This window comes from Chanos chanos, chromosome 3 (assembly GCF_902362185.1).
Source record: "Chanos chanos chromosome 3, fChaCha1.1, whole genome shotgun sequence".
NCBI classification, from domain to species: Eukaryota; Metazoa; Chordata; class Actinopteri; order Gonorynchiformes; family Chanidae; genus Chanos; species Chanos chanos.
Window position 1 is genome coordinate 33,550,564 of NC_044497.1, and position 22,317 is coordinate 33,572,880.

The following is a 22,317-nucleotide window of genomic DNA, read 5'->3' on the forward strand; positions in this document are numbered from 1 at the left end:
TCCAAGGAATAGTCTTGACTCTTGACCGAGAGACCGTCTAAAAAAAGCATACGAAATCAAATAAATGCAGCAGTTATGTCACGCGTATACTGCATATATGAATGAGCTAACTAGTTTGCTTGGGGCTGGAAATATTTCTCAGTTGTTTATGACTGGGGAATTGCAAATTGCTGCTGACTTCATAGTTGTATTAAAAATCAAGTCAGTAGGTGGCACTATAACATAAACATTAATGCCAACAGTGTTTCGCTTTGCCTTGTGGGACACTAAAGGAGCGGTGTCGTGAGTGATTCCGCCGTAGCAAACGATTTCAGAAGATGCTGGACAGGTAGAAAAATGTGATCTGGTTGAAGACTTATGAAATCCTAGATTTTTAGTCATCTCTGGACCCGGTTAGTGGACGAACACAGGAATGGCGGGGATTATTAAAAAGCAAATATTGAAGCATTTGTCCAGGTAAGAAAAGGCTCCACAGTTATAATTTCGATTTGCCTCTGCTGACTGACGTGTGCTAGCTTGTTAGCCATAGTCCAGAGTATGGAATTGTGGTAGCTAACTTGATTTCGTTACGGAAAGGTCGTATTAAATTTATGTCCTGTAGACTCTGTGATGATAACATTGCTGTTGTTGTCTGGGCTGTCGAAATCAGTGTTGGACTGACTGTCTCTGGATCGGGCTTCTGGGTAGACAGCCGTACGGCTAATTCATCACAAGTACCAACACACACACACCATGGAGTTTATTCTGTAATACATGACTTGTAATACAGGCCACTTTGTTGTTTTGTTTTGACACTGCCAATGCTAAAATCTTATGTGATAGTTGTAATATCTACGTTTCAATATATATGCATGTAGACAGGAATGTTTTGTTTGACTTTATTTTTGTATTACACTGAAAACTGTGATTTTACAATCTCTGAACCCTTGAATCCTGTTCATTTCTTTAGTTCACAATACGTCAGAGAATAGGGTGCAAAATCGTGCAAAATAGGGTGGAATGAAAACAACATTATTCACCAGTTATGATCAGTTCTGCTTCGAATCTAATCAGTCAGTGAATTTAATCTCAGTTAATTGTTGCTTCGAAAAGCGCACTGACACTTGAAAGTGCTTATTAAAACCCGTGTTTTTAGTCTGACAACAAGAAACCAGCAGTTGGAAAAACTGTCGTTGTTCACTGTTCACTGTTCCTCCAATCATTTTCACTCAGGATGAATACAGGAACAAGGGGGAATTAGAAAACATTTTAAGTTTGGATAAAAGCTTTCAAAATCAATGAGGACGATGATCGACGACTTCGATGGGGCTCTATCATACCCATGGCCAAGTTGTCGTGTGTGAAAAATAGCGGTATAATTTGCTGGGATGTCAGTATACGCGTGCACTGAAGCCATGACTTCATTCCAGGGACACGCAAAACGACTCGTGCTCTAAATTCTGTCTTAGGCTGTTCCAAAATTGCGATTAAAATGTCGTGTTCATTCATGTCACATTCTTCTTCTAAAATAGTCTCCTTTATAAAAGAGAGGTCAACTGACTTGATTAGCGCGTTTGTGACAGTGACTCTTAGACTTTGTTGGACGTATAAGCAGTCTCGTCATGGCTGAGTAAGGGTTTTTATTCTAGGTGTTGTGAAAGCATATACAGACGCAGATGAACAACTCACACTTGTCCTCAGTACTTAAATGAAGTTCAGACGGAGTGTTGTGGCATAATGTTGTAACTTATTTTAGCTTATAAAGCTTAACTGTGTGATTTGGTACATTTTGTTAGCTTGCAAAGGATTGGACTGTTCTTTGTAGGTAGGACATTGTATGTGTTTAGAAACTGGCTGGGTATAGTCATAACCAGCCATTGAATTCAATGAAACATTCATCTGCAGGATAATTTGATTTAGGCCTTTATTTAAGGCTACATTGAAAACTGCCTTTTATTCTCTCCCTTAGGAATGCCATAGCGTAGGCCTGTCAGACACAGATATGTGAGGCAAATGCAGGATTGAAGTGTCTGGTAAGGCAAAACTAAGCAGACGGCGACTCTGAGAACATATGTTCCCTCTGGCTCTTGTTTCCGTCCTTGCTGAGCCTCTGCCAAAGCTCCATTCAGTAGAACATCATCTCAGCTCTGAAACTATAAGAACATCGACTAGTCATGCCTGGGCACTGTGCGTATTCTTCAGCAGCATTTTGCAGTTGTCCAGAAGGAATTCTCCAGATCTTTTTTGCTTATGAAGCAGTCATGTGTTTTTTGACCATCTCTTTACTGAAGTCATTTACTGCAGAAGGGGAAGTTTTCTTTTGTAAAATGCCATCCATTAAAGATGAGTCACGGTAGTCAGTTTTAGCATAGCAAATGTTGTCTCTAATGGTTTTGCCAAGCCATTGATTGAAGCTTGATGGGTCCTGCAATGAGATTATGGTCTGTCTTCCTTAACAGAGACTTTGGAGCACTGTATTTTGATATTTACATGGAAGTATCATTAGCACAGGGAGCCAAAGCTTCTATTGATTCCACTTTAACTGAAAGTTCCATTGGCTTCCATGTAACATTCTATAGCGTTTTCACTTATTTGGTGTGAATGGACAGATACGCTTAAAAATCAGTTTCTATTTGGAGTGTTAGTCCATTTGCATCTACAGCAGCAGTCTGGATGTTTTAGCAGACTGTTGCCATTCTCCAGCATGGTGAACAATTGCCCTCTTACACAATATTTGTACTGATAAATGTTGTTTGTTAGCAGGAGGCACTAGATTAATCTTAGATTCATTCTGCCAGGTCTTGAGTAACTGAAAAATGTTTCTTGGCCTTTGTGCTTAATAGATCAGTGTGTCCTCTCTTGAAATGTGCTCTTGGCTCCAAAGAGGGAGGGAAAGAGATGAAGAGAGTGAGGGAGAGATGCCTGCCTCACTGGACTGAGTTCACCGGAGTGACAAGTTAGTGGCTAGAGCAGGGAACATTCCCTCCTAGGCCTCTGGTGTTTGCTTCTCTGTGTCCGTGTGCGCATTTGAGCTTGTGTGCGTGTGCATGTGTGTTTGGGGGTGGTAGGACAGAGATGGAGACACAGAGTCTGTTTTAAGTTACAGTACCTGGATGTCTACGTATCAGACAACCACAAGGTTAGATTTTCATGTGAGTCAGGTTTGTGTGCTGTTTCTGTCTCTCTGTCATCAGCAATGTCTTTTCCTCTCTTTTCTCTAGTCAGGTTTCCTGTATGTCAGTGTGGAGGCATGGCCGTACACAACGGAGTTGATGCCTCCTTCTTTTTCTCTTCTCTCCTCTCTAACGTTGTCCTCATCATCTGGAGTGTAGCTTGCCTGACAGGGCTGACTCACTACTCGACAGTCAGCCCTGTGGAGTTTCCTCCGCCTCCTCCTCTCCTTTCCTTCAGTGTGCTCCTCATACCTACAGGACCCACTCTCCCAGTCTCCCTGTAACCTTCTGCCATGTCCACCCTGTTCACATTACGGTGACATAATGCCTTTATGTAACTGATCCTCTAAATCAGTAGAGTCTTAACAAAAATTGTCTGCAGAGAGTGTGAGTTAGGCACCCATACAGTCATGTAAGAGTCATATAAAACTGAAGTGTGTATGGTTCCCCGAAGTCAGTTAAAAGCCAGAGCTGTGTCTGGTCTAAGGGTCATGACAGTTGGTCTGGTGTAATTAAACAGGCTGTAGGAGAGAGAGGGGCAGAGTAAGTGACCTGTATTCTCATTCTGTTTCTCTGCTTGTTTAGAAAAGGGAAAGAAATTTTTCACTGTAAACTGCTAAAGACTGCTGGACTCTTGAACTGTGTGGGTGTGTGCAGAGGTATTGACATATTTTAGCTACACTTGTAGAAGAAATTAGTGTCACGTAATGGAAATGCCCAGTCCTCGGAACTGAACAATGAGCCACGTACACTCACCAGCCGTTTTGTTAGAAAAATGTACCTGTAGATGCACTTTGTAGACGTGCAGTTTGACACTATGGCCCATCTGTTGCCATGCACAGTTTGTGTTAGCCGTTCTCTAGCCCTTCATCAATAGTCAGTTTCTGAATATGGACCACTGCTGGCTGGTAGGTGTTTCAATGTAGTGGACAGTTGTGTAGCGTCGTTCTAGGTGTGTGAGTGTATGTGTGTGCGTGTGTGTGTGTATTTGTGTCTGTGATACCAGTAGGGAATTCCTGTGCCAAGCTGTGTGTGTGTTGTCTGCTGTCTACTATTGGGTAGTGGATTTGTAGAGAAGGAGTTCCCCCTGTCTTAGAACAGATCCTGCTGGTAGTATTAGTTCTTGAAACAGTGTTATCAGATTAACATTGATTCACATTAAATGTGAATGTGTGTGTTCTTTTAAAAGGAGCCTTCTTAACTAGTCTTCTGTTCCAAGTTTAGACGCCCTGAATCACATGACAGCATTTTAAGAGCTTAAATCAGCTGTAGAATGTATTTCCACAAAGTAGCCTTCATTCATTAACTTTTCTAAAGCTTTTTACAGGAGCAAATGTGTAGCATAGTGCTGCCAATCTTTAAGAAGTCCCTGTTTCAGTGCGAGAGCGCAGATATCTTGTGTAAAATGCTGAGTTAGGTTAAAAAGATGCATGTTACTGTGAGATGGCTTTTGAAGCTAGTGCGTCAGGCTGACCATTGTAGTCGGTCTATTTCTGGCCCTCTTTCATTTCTGCTGACATGAGGTGTTTTGTTCATTTCAAGAAAGATCTAATGGTGTTTTCAGATCTTGCCGATTTTCCCTGCCGACTGGGGTAGAGGTATGGGGTAGAGATACTAGTCTAGTGAGATAGGCTTAAGGCAGCCTAGACAGAGTCGCAGATGCTTTAATCCCATACCTGTCAGTCACTAGTTCTGTGCCTTATTTGGTGTGATTAAGGTGAGACCAGAGGGATGGAGCAGAGAGAGGGGCCGTGTGCACTCTGACCCAGTGACTGTGGCTTTGCCTCTGCTCTGGCTTTACTCAGTGAGAGGGCAGACTCGTACAGAGATGGATCACTTTGCCTTCATTAACCTACTGCCAAAAACACCACCAACAATTTTTCAAAAACATTTCTTATCTAGAGAATTAAAGGCACTTCACTGCACTTCCGAGTCTGAAGTGATTTTCCTCAGCTTAGAATTATTTTTTTCCCATCTGGAAAATCCTTAAGTATGAGCTGTTTGTCTGTTTGGAGCTGACAGTCACATCTTGCCACGAGGCGTATCATGGAAAGCTGAGGCATGTGTTTTGGTCTGACTCCAGTGTGTTTTATTTTAAAATCGCACAACACTATTTTACTCTACTGTTGTGGCCAGGCACACAGAGTGCCCATTAGGCAAGAGAGAGGGAGTCTAGTGAAAGCATGTGAGTTTGGGATAGCTCTGAGTTTGTCCTTAATCCGTATTTTCACTGGTCCTGTTGTTATCACTGTTGCTCTCCTCTCTACTAAGTCACAGTGCAGCTGAAACGGTCCTATGGGATATTTTTGCTAAAATGTTGTATATTTGTAACGCATTTTATACCATATGTACAACTTTAGAAAACATGAAGAAGGGCATGAAAACTATGCATAACTAACCTCACATAATGATTGTAACCTTCATGTAATGTTAATGTAAGTCATAAAAGTGATTTTCCTAGGACATGTAAGCAGTTCTAATCTGTTCTTCTCTGCCTGTTTGTGTGTGTGTGTGTCTGTGTGTGTGTCGGGGTGTGTGTGTGTGTCTGTCTCTGTGTCTGTCTCTGTGTGTGTGTGTGTGTGTGTGTGTGTGTGTGTGTGTGTTTGTAGGTTTACTAAAAACCTGTCCCCAGATAAGATCAACCTGAGCACTCTGAAGGGGGAGGGGCAGCTCTCGAACCTGGAGCTGGATGAGGAGGTTTTACAGAACATGCTGGACCTCCCCACCTGGCTCGCCGTCACCCGGGTCTACTGCAACAAGGCCGCCATCCGGGTGAGAGAGAGGGAGAGAGAGAGATTTTTTGTCTTTTTTTTTTTGCAAAGAACTATAGCTGTAAAGACAAACATCATTTGAATGGCTGCACAAATAGGATTGAATGGTTTTCTCCCATATTCAGTTATAATCAGCCTCTGTCAGTTAGTGAATGGAACATGTAAGAGATACAGTAAAGTGCCAGAGGAGTGATGGTGACATTTCAAAACCAGGCAAAGGCATTTTGTCACACGCTGAGACAGAGATTGTCTCTATGGTAGCCCCTTGCAGCAGAGAGAGATACTGGTCTGTACTGGTCAGAGACTGGCTAGAGACTGGCTATGCAGCCTGGACAAGCTCCTGGACAACACAGCCGCAGAGCCATCTCATTTTAAGCTGTCAAATGTTTGTCCTCCATCTATTTTCAATCATTTCATAGTTAATGTAGTTATGGGATGTTGTATGTATGTGGTATTGTTGCCATATGTTTTGCACTATTTGTAAAGCTCTTCCAATTGTTATGTTAATATGAATGCTAGTGGGCCTGTATAAAAGAACTATAAATGATCATTTGAACATCTTGGAGCTAGTGTTAGATGATTGATTGGACAAGTGATCACACATCACTAAACGCCCAGATTAATCAGAGAGAGCAGCACAGGCAAGATGTCCGTACTCCATTGCCAGTGACTTTAGTTATTAACAGCTGCTTTAGAGGATCGTTTAGCCTGAAGGTACATTGAGAGTTTGTGTGTAGCATGTGATCTGGGGTGGGGGAGGGGGTGAAAAATTATGACGAGTAATTGACTGGTTTTAACCCCCAACCAGATTCAGTGGACTAAACTGAAGACCAGTCCCATCTGTCTGGTAAGAACAGTCTTTCTCTCTATTTTTTATTTTTCTCTCCTCTGACCATTTTCCCTTTTGGTGTTCCTCTCTCTGTTTTACAACACCAAACTGTCTCTACCAAGTGTATTTTTTGTGCTGCTCCAGATGTTTACCCTCAGGCTTCTGTGCCCTCTGAATGTGTCACTCTATTCAGTGTGAAGTTACTGGAAACATCAGTGAACCAGCATATCTTCTTTTGTCTGGTCTACGAAGACACACTGTAGAATGGGGGATAGTGCAGAGTTTTAGAGTAGGGAAGTTAGGATACATGGACAATGTGGACAGTTTAGGAAAGGTGGAGTCCGTGGCTAGAGGTATAAGGGTATCCTTTTAAAACCAGCCTTTTGAAAATGCACTGCATTGATTCCCTGATTAAATGAAATTATAGATTAATAATGAGTCTCTACAGTTTTGGGAAGCAGTCTTGCATATGTTGACAAGTGCACTGTTTCTACTGTTTTTAACCCTATATTTTGGTTCTTCTGCAGTTCCTGGATAAGGTGGAGGTGGAAATGCGTACCTGTGAAGAACCCCGTCCTCCTAACGGCCCCTCCCCTATCGCTATTACTGCAGGTCAAAGGTCAGAAGTAAAGAAAAACCCTTGGCTACCACACCTGATGTCTTCTCTGATTTTTGATTTTTCATGATTTTAACTAGATTGCCAATGGCCAGTGGTTTTTACTCTTTTTTTTCCCCACGTAGTCTGTTTCATACATGGCATATATTCTTCTCAGCATGGGGCTGCCCCCACCATCAGTAACGTCTGTATATGGGCACTTAATCCTAACCATTTGAGATCTAAGTCTGGGTTCCAGCTGGGATGTTACTGTGCTTACAGAGTATTAGAGACATGCTGTGTCGTTCTGTTTCCAGAACAAATTTAGATCCAAATCCCAGCTGAACCGTGACTTAACCATTAGTAATGAGCGATATGGATTGAGTAGAGCTGAATGGTCCTATCCTTTTGTCTCGTGTCTCAGTGAATACGGGTTTGCTGAGAAAGTGGTGGAGGGAATGTCCGTCATCATTAATTCGATCACTATAAAAGTCCAGTCTCGGGCCTTCCACGCCTCCTTTGAGCTGTGGCAACTGCAGGGGAACAGCCTAAACCCCAAATGGCAACGAAGCGACCTGCGCTATACCCGCATCACTCACCCTAAACGAGGAGAGGTAACAGTCGTTCTCACCAATTCTTCCTCTTTCACTTCTCTGATTTTAATACAGCTGCAGAACCTGGAAAGGTCAAAAAATATTTGAATCTCCCTTTCTCTCTCAGCGTTATAGATAACCTCCTTTTAGTTCACTTTCAATTCACTTCTCTCTCCCTGGCTCTCTCTCTCTCTTTTTTATAATTAGATATATGGTTTGAATTGTGGTCTGCACGTGGCCCCTGTTCTCTAAATGTACAGTGGTAATGGAATTATGGAGAAATGCACCTGCTGTAGAAGCACAGATGACTAATCCAGATGGTTATGTTTATGCTTTGTGTTCAGTCAAAGTCAAAAAGCCCTGTCTTTGCTTGACTGAATTGGCGTAAGTTAAGTATACGTATGCCTGTTTGTGTGTATGTGTGTACCCTGCAGGTCCTGACGTTTAAGGAGATAAACTGGCAGAGTTTGAGAATTGAAGCAGATGCTATAGAGAGTGAAGATCAGGATCTGGGTAACACTCCTCTACGACTCATCACCAACCAGGGGCGCATTCGCATCGCTCTCAAGCGCAGGGTAACAATCCAGTCTCATAAACAGCAGTAGTCAAAACAAACTCATAAAGCATCACACACTGTCAAGCTTGTACTGCTTCATAAAAAGCCTTGATCTGTAGAGGAAGACAAGATGCTTTATTACTTTAATTATGGTGTGAAATCGCTCATATAGTCGTCAGAGTTAAACAAAATAGTGGAAAGAACCTAAATCAGATCCTCATAGAGCGTTGTAGAGCCTCATACTTTCCCATACGGTTTCATACAGCAATGTAGAGCTCCCTACTGTGTTATTGTCTTGTACGATATGGTATCATCTCATATTACTGCGTACCATCAAATCTGCCCTCTTTAGCAATCTGGATTAAGACGGTTTCATACTGGTTTACGCTGTCTTATACAAAAAACCTGTAAAATCTCTGTTTAACACACACCAGTTAGCTAAGTGAGCTGTGTTACTGCCGGTGCCTTGGTCCAGGTGAAAGGCTGTAAATAGCTTTGTTTATGTCTTGTTTCAGATTAAGGACTGTAATGTTCTGGCGTCTAAACTGATGTTCATCTTGGATGACCTGCTGTGGGTACTGACAGACTCCCAGCTGAAAGCAGTAATCCATTACGCCAAGTCTCTGAGTGAAGCCATGGAGAAATCAGCCCAGCAGAGGAAGGCTATGGCTGCAGAGTCCCTACAGGTACCATTACTGCTCACTTCACATTTAATTCAGTTACTGATGTTGCCTTGTATACCCCATAGCATTATTACAAAGCAGCTTTGTCGATAACCTGGGTCAGAAACTGTGCGTTCCACAATTTTCTTATTCTTGATATTGAATTTTAGTTTTAAAACATTGTCATGGGCAACGTATTTGTTTCAAATTTAGGGGTTCCTGCCATTTGAATAAAAAGTCTGGACACCCTAATTTACTGAAGGTCTGCATGTACATGCATACAAGTGCATAGGGGAAAACATACACAAGTTCCATGTAGATTAACTGACTCTATTAGCCAGAGTAACTTAATTTCTTTTGAGGTTGCATGCACCTGTTGTAGCCTGAGAGTGAAGTGCCTTCTGTAAGGGCTCTCTGGCTGCCATCATACTCAGCATTAAGGGCCACAAATATCTGCTCACTGGACTGTTTTCCTTACCACTAGCCTTCTTCTGTCACACGCTACACATATGTCCATGTGCAGAGCTCTGAGTGAGCTCATTTGAATCTTAACATAGGGGTTGCCATGGCAATTCTGAGAGAGAGAGAGAGAACACCGTGTTATTTCGTAACTGTTACTCCAGTCAAAAAGGGTAAAATAGAGCAGATTGCAGCTTTGAGATGAAATGCGGAATAGACTTCAGTGCTTGTGTAACTCATACACAATGGTGCTGAGTCACACACCATGACTCATGCGTGTTTAAACCTCTCCTGGAAAATAACTGCGTTCGGTACAAGTTACTGACAAGTGTATTGCATTTTTTGCAATACACATTATCACAAAGCAGCCTAACAAGATCCTTGGGTTAAGTTACCAAGGACAACACAGCCCCAAAATGTATGAAACCTTGAGGCAAATCTAGGGTCTTTTGGTGGTTTGACTCATTTTATCTGATTGTGTTTCAGACAGCACCTCCATCTCCTGGGTTCCAGTCTCTATTTACAGAGCCCTCTCCTGCTCCTGCTGGCACCCCCAGTACTTTGGGTCAGTACTTTGACCTGCATGATGTGAAAGAGTCATCCTACCACACCTTCATCTCCAGACTGGACCTCCACATTTGTAATGACAGCTCCTCAGCTGATCCAGGTCAGGAAACATTCATGTTCAATGTTTTTGTTCCTTCCCTTTGCTGGAAAGTCTCGTAGAATAGTTTAAATCTGTTGTGTTAAAAGATGCCAAGGGACACATTCACTAAGTGTGACACTGGCCCAAGGGAATATAATCAGTCATATTTCCTTTGCTTGGTATGTTGGCCAGAGTCGTTGCTCCTCTCCTAGCTCAGCAGTTTTCACTGTGGGTATGCGTGTGACGTTAGTTATAGCTATCGCCACGCAAGCAGCACTCTCCACCTAGCATGGCGCATAGCTCAACAAGTCTACACAGCTGGGAGTGTGAAAATTTATAGTGATTGGTTTTGCAGATGTTGGAGGAAGTGTGTGTAGACTTAGTTAGTTAGGATAGTTAGTAAAAGAGGCCTGAAATGAAAAAAAAACCAACATTTTGCTGGAATTTTGAAATACCTGATGTAAAAGGTAAAAGGCTTCTCATGGGAAGCTGGTGTTCAGTCCAGTCTGCTCAACACTCTGGTGTTGGCTTCCCACTCAACATGTTCTTGTCATGTTTAGCTGGAGAGGGGTGGACTTTAACTCTAGTTCAGTGTGGAATGTTGTCTGACAGTTAGGAATTGACCTTTGACTTCTGCCCCATTCAGATGAGCCTCCACTGCCGGGTTCCCAGGGGGCAATGCAGTTAACCTTCCGTAAACTGGGCTTTGACTACTACCCCTTCCACAGGCCAGGTCAGTGAACAGCAGTGTGTGTTGATTGTGTTGCATGCTGGGGTATATCTGCTGTGTTGCATTCTGGGATATATTTGAGTGTGTGCCTTACTCTTCTTAGAGTCCACTGTTCAGAACTACATTTATTCCACTGAATGTCCCATCTCAATAGTTATATAACAGTCAACCATTTCCCACAGTAAAGTCACTCTGTGTATGGTGAAGCTGTCTCACTCAGTATAGTAATGACTGTATTACTGAGTTCTAGAATTTGGAGTTGACGGGAATTGTGCTGTATTTTCAACCTGATGAGTGAGAAAAGGTCTGAGCTGTGTGTGTATGTGTGTGTGTGTGTGTTTCTCTGTAGGTGATGGGTGTCGTCACTGGGAGAGGCACTGTGGAGCGATGGAAGCCCATGCTCAGTGGGCTGCCAGGCTGCTGCATGACTTCCAGAGACGAATGGAGAATTCTGAGATTCCTGGACCTCACTCTCAACCTTCTCCATCTGCCAAAGATTCACCTGCCAGAAAAGTCCAGGGTGAGAAAAGCCCGGCCCCAAGCCAGGATAACTCTGAACAGTGCCCTTATCTATCTGTCTATCACATTCTGTCTCTCTGTTGGTCTCTCTCTCTGTCTGGCTATCTATCTGTCAGTTTGAGCTTTAAGTATTCAGTTTATGTATTCTTATGACTTCAGTGACACTTTAAAATAGAGAGAAATGCAGTCAAACACACATCTTCCAGTTCCATTTTACCTGGTTAAGTATCATTAAAGTGTCTTTTATCTCTTTCTCTTTCTCTCTGTTTTCCATTCTGTGGTGCAGTAGGCGATGGAGAGGCCAAGCCCAGCCCTGAGCGGAGTCAGTCTTCCTCTTCTTCCTCTCGCCGGAGTTCAGCTGTCCCTCCCACAGGGACCCCACTGAAAACCCTTCGCTCCAGCTGCATGGTGGTCCGCATGGACGACCTGAATATACACCAGGTCATACAGGAAAAAAAAAAACACACTCACAGCACCTGTACACAGTCACATATGTATGCCCATTCATACATGCACTAACACTCCATAAGGCACATGTCAATCACATTTTTTATGTGTAATCACACATAGACTCATTCTACACACAAACACTCTGAAGACCTGCTTTCAGTAGCCATACATTCAAAGTCATATACATATAAACATTCATACAACACAGTGTACGGTCTTTTGCAGTGCCACATTACGACTTTAATTTGACCTGTTCATCACAGGCCAACAGAGAAGCCTTGACCATAATAGACTTTGTTATAGAAAACCCCTCACTGTGTACATAAGGAAGAATAAATGTGGTCAGGCTGACTGCTAACCACTGGGGTGGGACCTCCACTCTCCTGAATCAGGGAGTGGCCCATCTTCTGTAAAGGTTTTTTCTTTCAAGTTTTAGAAATAAAGGGGAGACCTACTTACACACACACACACATGCACATGCGCGCGCACACACACACATATGTACATTTATATATATGTGTGTGTGTGTGTGTGTGTGTGTGTGTGTGTGTATGTGTATATATGTATATATAAATGTGTGTGTGTGTGTGTGTGTGTGTGTGTATACATACATACATACATATATATATATATAAATAAATGTATGTACATGTGTGTTAGTGTGTGTGTATGCTTTTCTTTTTGAAAACAGCAATGAAATGTAATGCGAGGTTCTTTGGAAATTTGCTTCTTGTTTGGCTTTTACTAGCTTAGTGTGGCTGATACATCTGAAACTGACTTCCTTAGGTGTCCACCAGGGGGCGGCACAGTAAGAAGACCCAGTCTCTGCTCTCTTGTAACCGCAAAGCCTTGCACTTGCCAGATAACACCCCAGCCATACACCTTCAATTCACTGAGTACTACTTCCCTGACAACCCGGGTCTGCCAGGTACTACAGAGTACACTTATCACAGCCACACATTTCAGTGGATGTTGCTGCAATAGGAAATGATACCAGGAAGAGGAAAAACGAAAGAGTGAATATTGATATTATAAAGAGAGTAATGTAAGCCAATACTATCAGAGCCAATAGAATTTTAAGTTGTATTAGAATGGATTCAAATGTTGGCTCCCAGTGAGTTTATCAATATCTACTGATTGATATTTTTTTCTAATGAGTCCACTCCTGAAAAAACACCAGTGCAGAAAGAATTGAGGTAGATTCAGTCATTTTTCATGTGATTTGCCTCTAATCTCTGTGTGTGTGTGTCTGTGTGTCTGTGTGTGTTTGTGTGTCTGTGTGTGTCTGTGTGTGTCTGTGTCTGTGTGCATCTGTGTGTACGCACAGTGCCATGTTCTAACCTGTATGCCCAGGTGAATGGGCTGCAGTTGTGTTTAGACCCAATCAGTCTCGTTTGGATGAGTCTGTTTGGTCGCGGGCTGCACCGAACACTGGACCAAGTCAAAGCCTTCTACCACCTGCAGGACAGCAGTAAGAGCGATGAACACATCGATATCCGATTGGATGCGGCACAGCTGAGGGTATGACACAGATTCAGGGCGTGTCGGCAACTTGTGTAGACAAACATGAACACGTCAGTATGAAAAATCATTGTGTGGGTGCTTATTTTCAAAGAAATGTCATTTGAGGGGTTTCATTTGTGCAGCTTCCTGTTTTGAGTATCTAACACGCTAGTCCGCTTGACATGTAACTGTGTGTCACATAAAAGCATAAGATACAAAATCGGGAAAGGGTCTTTTTTTATTTTAATGTCCCAAGTTAGGATATGGACTAATACTATTTTTGTCCCTTCAGCTGATAATTCCTCTGGAGTCATCAATTCTGGACCACCCAGACCGTCCTCAGTCTCTGAGTATAACTGTTCCCCAGTCAGTGCTCAGTAACACTCGTCACTGCCCTCACGGCTCCCGCGCTGACCTGGGCACAACCTACGGCAGCTTCTCTTCTCGCTCTTTCTTCCAACCCGAGTCGCCACGCTGTTTTCCTGGAGACCAGAACAACTTCCACCCCCTTCCCTCCGTCTTTCTCAAGCACTCTCTCGAGACGGAACCCCAGCCGCTCCTGGACAAGCGTCCGCATCGATTACAGGACATCTGGTTGCTCAGTCTATCCCGAGCGGCTCTGGGCTTCGAGGGTGCTCGTCGTGGGCCCAGGGGGAAAGCCCTGCCTTTTGTGGAACCTTTTGCCATGTCGGTGTGGATGTGTCGGCCAGCTGCCTTCGTCCGTGGCTGTGTTCCCTCCCCCTCAGAACAAACCCTTAAAGATCCGTCCGACCCCGGTCAAGCACTGCAGTACGAGATCACCGCTCCCAATTTCCCCAGCGAAGGAGATCAGATGGAGAGCCAGACAGGGCCTCCCAATGCCTCCATTCACATCATCGCCCAGTCTATCTCTCCAGTCAAAGTGTGGCTTAACCATTACCAGTATGTGGCCCTGCTGAGGATGAAGGACAGCCTGACGCGTCTTGCGGCTGACCTTGGCCTTGGTGGTGGTGGTGGTGGCGGTGGGGGGCAGGTTGCGGCAGAACCCCCGTCGGTGTGTGTGGCAGTTCTCATGGACGTGGTAGAACTGGGCTTGCTGATGCCACCAGCGATTGGAGAACCAGAAGAGGAGGCTCTGGCCCCTGAGGAGACCGACAGCCCCAGTTTAACAGATTCAGAACTCTCTCCCTCCCATCGCAGTGCCGAGCCCGGCCCGCTGGAGGATAGCGGGATCGGCGGGAACGGGGCGGTGAGCGTGGAAAGGAGCGAAGGGGACGGAGATGAGGAGGAATGTGTTGAAGAGGCTTGCGAAGCCTTGGAGGAAGGTCTGGATGGACAGATCGGTCTGGAAGATGAATCCCAGGTCACAGCCTCTGCCCTTTCACCTCCAACTTCCCCAGGCCACCTCCCTGTGATTTCTAGAGATGCATCCACCTTCAGCCTGGAGGGAGAGCTGTCTAATGCCCTTAACGCGACTAAAGATGTTACCAAAGATGCGCTGAACGCCTCTCTGGAGGTCACTAAAGGGGCACTGTCAATCACTAAAGATGCCTTCAGCATCCTCAGCAGAGGGTCAGCCATGAGCAAACTCTTCAGTGGCCAGGCCAAGTACGTTCCTCAGGGTTTCATTAAACCGAAAGTTCAGCATGTAGACTGTAACGATGTACTGATTGAAATGTATTCGTGTTTGTCTGCAGTAGCCATTCAAAGCTCTCTTTAAAATCACTGCATTGCTGTTTGTCTAAATTCAGAATCACTTGGATGTTTTGTTATGTGAGTAGATGTGGTATGTAAGTCTTAGCTAGTATGTATTTTTGCTCTGGAGCCTGATGTGACATGTGAAAAATCAAAGTAGTTACATGTTAGTGTGTGTGTTAGTGTGTGTGAGAGTGATTTTGCAGTATTTCTGCTTATTGTCTCTCTGCTCAGTCACTGGGGCTTTTGAGTAAACTAAGGCACATCAGGTCCTGTTATGTACAGTTTACATTAAGAAGATACCTGGTCATCTGCTTAGTGACAAGGTCGCATTTGTTCCACTGTGCTGTCTCGTAACACCAAACACCTGTTGTAAGAGAGCGTGCAAATCTCCCTTCATAAAAAATACTAACCACTCATTTTTTCTTTGTCTTGATACAAATCTGGTTTTAAAGATAGTAACTACTGTGTCAGAATAGAGTAAATTAAGAGCTGAATTTATTTGTTGGTTTCAACTGTATTTATCATTTTGAATGGAATTTTTTGTACATGAGTTGTTTTATTTCCCCTGTCATGTTTGGAGATATACCTCTCCAGTGTTAAAGTACATTGAACTCTACTCTGTGTGGCTGTAGGGATCCGAGCTCTCGTCCGGAGGAAGCCAGTCCGTCACTGGTGGGGGGTTTGCGACTGCAGCCCATGAAACAGTCACCTTCCCAGAATTCCTATGACAGTGCAGTCTTAGAGGGTAGTGTGGCAGACGACCGGCTTTCCGTGGACAGTGACACCAGCGAAAACTTTGTCATCCTCATGGACTCTGGTAGATAAAACATAAAACACAAACTCTACAGTCAGTGGTAGGAAGAGGGACTGCGCAAGCTGAGATAAGATGTTGATTAAACTATTTTGTGTAGAAATTGTGAAGTTTACTTAAAACCCTAAAATTCACGCAGGAGACTTGAAAACTTCACTTTTGGTCTTTTTTTGGTTTTGCCTCTAGTCTTTTATCTTTAATTATGGTAGTATTTTCTGGTGTCATTATTATTATAGTTTTCAAATATCAAATGGATATGTGTTGCTTGAGTGATTCTTTTTGAACAGGGTTATTATATAGTTCAGCTGTGTGTTGGAATTTCAGACACGGGTGTAGAGTCTTTGCGTCCCAATGGCACGCCCGTTCACACGAGCAGTCGAGAAAGTCCCGCCCCAGGCACCGAGTCGTCTGCTGACCTGAGCAGTTCACTGTCTCAGAGCACTGAGGACATCTCACAGGACACAGTGAGTCCGAAAACTTTAATAGACCGACCAACCATGCCTTACGTCACCTCCTCCACCCTCCAAACAGCCTTGCCTTGTACCTAACCAATTCTATTCTACTCAGTCAACCCTGTTTATTCCAGCCACACCTGCCTTATACCTAACCAATTCTGTTCTACTCAATCAACCCTGTTTATTCCAACCACCCCTGCCTTATACCTAACCAATTCTGTTCTACTCAGTCAACCCTGTTTATTCCAACCACCCCTGTATTATACCTAACCAATTCTGTTCTACTCAATCAACCCTGTTTATTCCAACCACCCCTGTATTATACCTGACCAATTCTGTTCTACTCAATCAACCCTGTTTATTCCAACCACCCCTGTATTATACCTAAGCAGTTCTATTCTACTCAGTCAACCCTGTTTATTCCAACCACCCCTGTATTATACCTAACCAATTCTGTTCTACTCAGTCAACCCTGTTTATTCCAACCACCCCTGCCTTATACCTAACCAATTCTGTTCTACTCAATCAACCCTGTTTATTCCAACCACCCCTGTATTATACCTAAGCAGTTCTATTCTACTCAGTCAACCCTGTTTATTCCAACCACCCCCTGTATTATACCTAACCAGTTCTACTTTACCCAGTCAGCTCTGTCTAATCTAACCCTACCTTCCTACATACCAAACAATTCTGGGTTACCTGACCAATCCTCTCTCAGTTAATCGACTCTGCCTTACCCAACCAGTCACGCCAAGTCCTGCATTATTTACCAAGCTGTGCCCAGGCCTGCCTCACTTAACCACACTATACTTTATTTGTCATCTGCTTTCCTTTACCACAATAATGTGAATTACCTGTTATATCAGTCACATTGTATGACTCCTGCTATAATAATGATGATGATAATGATTGTGAAGCATTGTATGATACTGTCTTTGTTCCTCCATGCAGGCCTCTGTGTTGATGCTGTGTTTGAGTGGAGTGGGCACTGTGACGGAGGTGCGAGGGGAGGATGTAGTTGTAGCTGTGGAGGTCCAAGAGCTGGTGACCAAACAACTCGGCAACCAGAGAATCAGTGAGCTCCTACTGGGCCTCACTGCAGCACCAGGTTAGATCGGCTAACGCGCACACTCACACACGCACTTACACATATATATCTGTGTGACTGGATATGACCACCTGTCTGTAACTGTATGCTTATTTTTCTCATCAGTCACATAGTTTCTTTCATCTCTCTTGAAGCTCTTACCTGCCTTTGCATTCTGAGTTATTTATCTGTATATTTTCAGGAGTTGTTTACCTCTTTTTTTTTTTTTTTTGTGGGTCTTTATTGTAGGCCTCCCCTCCTCACAAAGTGGCCCTGTGTCTCCTGGGCCAGGGCAGGCTGTGCTGCAGCGCCCCCCGGTGATGTGTATGAGGATGGAGCTGGGTCCGTGTGCGGGCCGTCACGCTCCGGTCTGTGAGACTGTTGGCTTTCTGGAGCTGCATATGAATGGCTGTGGGGCGGAGCTGCTGACCTCTACGCTGGCTACGATTGGACCTTTCCTGGAAGACGAGCTCACTGCTGACATTCAGCCAATGAGAATCCGAGTGGATGACACTGAAATCACTCTGAGGGTGAGGATGAGGAAGAATGATAATAACCTGGTTATGACATGAAGAAATTTCCCCATCCATATCACATCATTCAAAGATTTCAGTGCTTTCTGTATGTCACGTTGTCCCTGATCATTTCTGAATTCTAGGGTATGCATTACCAGGGAACTCCTGTTACATTCAAGAACTTAAGTATGAAGTCAGCTTAAGGACAAGCAAGGAAATTTGTGAAGTTGAAATATTTCTGTCATTTCCAAACCCCTGTCTTTCTCTCTTCCCCCTCTCTCTCTCTTTCTCTCTCTCTCTCTCCCTCTCCCCCTCTCTCCTGTCTGTCTTCTAGGATGACGGACCCCGTGTGTACCCCACTGCCCCCCAGCCCGTTCCAGTAGTGTTTCATCTGAACAGAGTGGTGCTGGAGCGCTCTGATGATGGAGCATTCACTTTAAGAGGTGACTAACAGGGCAGGGAATGAGTGATGTCTGCTGGCGTAACCGTAACCAGCAGATAAACACGAAGTGACACGACATCGTGACCTTATGTCATGACATTTGCTTAAGGTCAGATGGGTTTTTAGAGGGAAAGAGAGAGTTGGGGAGAGAGTCACAGAACTGGTGAAAGTGTAGGGATTGTAAGAATGCTATGGTCAGTTAAAGAGAGGGAAATGTTCATCGTGTGATGTGTGGTTTTGCTTGGGCTGTGTATGTGGTTAGCGCTGCTATCAGTAAGGCTGGAGGAGAGGAGGCTGGAAAGATGTACTGTGTAGCAGTATTGTGAGAGAGAAAGATTCATTGCAGAGCTTACACAGATAGAGTTATACAGTTTTCTTTATTACCTTTTAGGTCATTGATAAGAACACCATTTATCATACTCCTCTGTCACTATTGATCAGCACTCAGCACCGACACTTACTCACTCACTCACTCATTCTCTCTCTCTCTCTCTCTCTCTCTCTCTCTCTCTCTCTCTCTCACACACAGCTTGCCCCCGGCAGTCAGAGGAAGAAAGCACAACTAGCACTGATACATGTCGGGATAAATGTGACAAACCTACGCCAGAGCAGAGCAAGGTATGTTCAGTCAGTGCCCACAGACACAGTCCACGTACAGCGTGATCACTGAACGCCTGCCTCGTGTCTCGCTGCCTAAACACAGTGTGACAATGTTGTTTTCCTGATTAGCTCTAGTGTGTCAGAACGATTCTGAGCCATTTCACACTCTCCTACTCACGGTACAGAAACAGCCAGCAACAGTTTGCAAATAAAGATTTCACAACAGATTCTGGCAGTCAAATAAGATTCGGGATTATAACGAGATTTGTCTCGGATTTTTAAGTAGCTCAGTGCAGTGGATCGTCAGCATGAAAAAGGATGCGATGCAGCAGATTTGCAGACTTCTTGCTTCATTCACTTGGCATAAATGAGTGACTGTGTTATGAAATTAAATCAGCAGTCATGAGATCACACTAAGCTCTTACAGCTGCTTTTCAATTAAAATATCAGATTTATTTCATTTTCCTTAGATATCAGTGCAGGAGTGGACTCTACTTACAGTGACATTAATGGATACAGGCTTGACTGTAACATGTTTGCTGTCGAAGGTCCCATTACATGTCTTAGTTACAGTCCACCTCTTTAAGTATCTTTTATAATTCATGTGTTAAGCACTTACCTCTAACTCAGTTAACTCACCTGTACACTAAAGTAACAATTGACCCGGGCTGGTGTAAAACACAGGGATCCGTGTCAGTTTTCCAGTCCTATAGACATACAGAGTCAAGACTCAACCCTGTCGACTTAAAAATACTATTAAAACAGTGTAGGTATGCTTAGAGCTTTCAAGTTTTGGGTAAGACCCTTTTTTAACATTGTTAACACATTATTTAACCAATTTGAACTTTTCTTCCCCTCTTACAAAATGGTTTCACTCAATGCTTTATTGCGTCGTATGATCAATACAAAATATGCAGATCTGAAATCAGTGCTAATGTGTCCTGTCCAAATGGACCGGTTTGACCACAACTCCAGCGTTTAAGCATATTGTCAATCACTATTTTAACACAGGTCTGAGATCAGTGTGAAATCGGTCTGTGCAAGTCCTGACTCACCAGCTGTCATAAACAACTGCATATGTTTAAACACAGTTTTGAGTCTGATATTTTCTACACTTAGGCGCAGTCCCTGGAAGCTCAGCTCACTGACGTGCAATCAGCCCTGACTCAAGCCCTATCTGACCGAGAGCGCCTCCTGCTGGAGCTCAGGAAATATGACCCCAACTTCAACCTGTGACCTCTGATCTGTGCCAAGAGAAGTTTCAGAGGTGAAACTAGCGCCGGTGAAGGGGCTTGAGGGAGGCAGAAGAGCTCTGTTAGTTTATACTGAGGTCAAAATGGCTTCCAGCATTTGGAAGAGGGGGATAAAAAAATGGGAGAATTTTGCCCTCATCAGTCTCTACATCCCTCTCTCTTCTCTTTCGATAACAAAAGAGAAGATACGGGTTCCAGTCAGGTGCCAATAACTTCTTGTTTATTCAACTTAGTTTCTCTCTCCCTCTCTCTTTTTCTCGTTCTTATTGGTGACTGTAAGTTACTGACACACACCTTGTCCTCTGTGTGGCTGAATGAACACTGAAGACAAGGTGAAAAAAGAAGAAAAATGTTGTTGCACTCTTTTGCGGATGCAGAGGAAATCTCTCGTTTTATCCTCTCTTTAAAACTCACATGATCATACATACTGTTCAGACACAGCAGTATTCTGCCGCTGTTACAGTGGATATTCATAACTAAATGTAAGGCTCCATTGTTTTGTGGTAATTATAGATTTTAGGTGTATTTAGGTGTAGATGTAGCTATGTACATGACATGGTACATTTTCTCCTAGCTGCTCTTTAGCTGTGTGTCTGTGTGTGTGTGTGTGTGTGTGTGTGTGTGTGTGTGTGTGTGTGTGTGTGTATGTGTGTGTGTGTGTGTGTGTGTGTGTGTGTGTGTGTGTGTGTGACTGCTTTAAGGAGAGGAGTGGCACTCTAATGTACCACAGTATCGTACTGTTGTTAAGGAGCACAGTATATGGCTCTGTCTATGTCACTCTCTAATACTTTGTTTAGCCATGCCACACACACAGAAATGTGTGCATGCACACTCAACATTCAGTGTTTTAACTTGAGAAAATAGGTCCTCTTTTATTTAATGGTACACTTTGCGCATGGATATCTTTCTCAGACAGAAAACACACACGAGACAAATGCTGTTACCTTTGGAACATGTGGCACAAAATATTCAGACTGAATGTCCAAACTGGGTACATACTACTGTAATAACCAGACATCTCATAGCTTTAGTGGAAAATTAAGTTTTGTCGATGGTTTTGGATTTGTTTTGATAAAACGCTACAGTATGTAATAAATTATTCTATCAAACAGATATTACATTCACACACACACACTCACACACACACACTCACACACTGCTGTCATGCTGTGAACCATAGTGTACAGAGTAACCTCTAGGCTGTGTGCACACATCTGTATATTTCACACCTGTTTACGAGTCTGCTGTTACTATTTATTATGCACATGTAGCAGCAAATGTAGCAACTCTAAACAATTCCAACCCAACCTAACCATCAAGTTTACTGTCTAAAGAAGGTACACTCTATATGCCTGTTAGAACCTAAATCATTCAACCAAGTGTGGTTCATCAAGAACCAAAGTTTCTCTTTGACTGATGACGTCAGTGTCATGGTGCATTCATAAACGCAGAATAAAATTTCAATGATCACTCTTAGTAGAAATAATAATTATTGGAATCTAGTGCTGTACTAAGGTGAACAGAGCACTGTTTAAAAAAAAAAAAAGATAGCTCTATTTTTAACACTTTGACCTTTTTTCTGGGTTGTGTTTATTTTCTTCCACTGTAGTATTAATAAAACTTGGAAGCCTCTTGTCCTGGAAACCATTTTTAAACAGCTGCTCTGGGCCATGAATTTTTGCACAAATCAAAAATGAAATCAGAACACACAACCCTTTTGATTTTATATTTATCTAAAACTACTTGTTACCGATACGTTTTTTTTTTTTTTTTCCTTTTTAAACTCACCTGAAATGTGAGCACAGTTCTCCACAATGTCTGTTTCTGATATTGCATGTTACACAGTATGAATTCAGTATTACAGTCAGGTAAGGGTTGGGATCTTAAATAGTTGCAGGAAACTTTAGGTAAATGATGATGTTGTTTGAAAGATGTGTTAAAAGAAATCTTGGTCGACTGGGAGAGCAGTAGGTTGTTCTCAGGATCGGTTGTATTATTGCGTAGGTGATTTT

The 22,317-nt window shown here is 43.2% G+C and overlaps 1 protein-coding gene across 1 annotated transcript; it reads left to right on the top strand.

Moving 5' to 3' along the window:
* Positions 1 to 412: 412 nt before the first annotated feature.
* Positions 413 to 20,393, top strand: bltp3a (bridge-like lipid transfer protein family member 3A). The gene is made up of 21 exons (XM_030769423.1): positions 413 to 456; positions 5,762 to 5,924; positions 6,732 to 6,770; positions 7,280 to 7,371; positions 7,772 to 7,961; positions 8,375 to 8,515; positions 9,012 to 9,182; positions 10,104 to 10,284; positions 10,910 to 10,996; positions 11,343 to 11,513; positions 11,802 to 11,953; positions 12,749 to 12,890; positions 13,290 to 13,483; positions 13,758 to 15,052; positions 15,775 to 15,959; positions 16,278 to 16,417; positions 17,360 to 17,516; positions 17,745 to 18,025; positions 18,345 to 18,453; positions 18,982 to 19,070; positions 20,172 to 20,393. The coding sequence occupies exons 1-21, from the start codon at positions 413 to 415 to the stop codon at positions 20,286 to 20,288; spliced, it is 4,140 nt and encodes a 1,379-aa protein (XP_030625283.1). The 3' UTR covers positions 20,289 to 20,393.
* Positions 20,394 to 22,317: the final 1,924 nt, after the last annotated feature.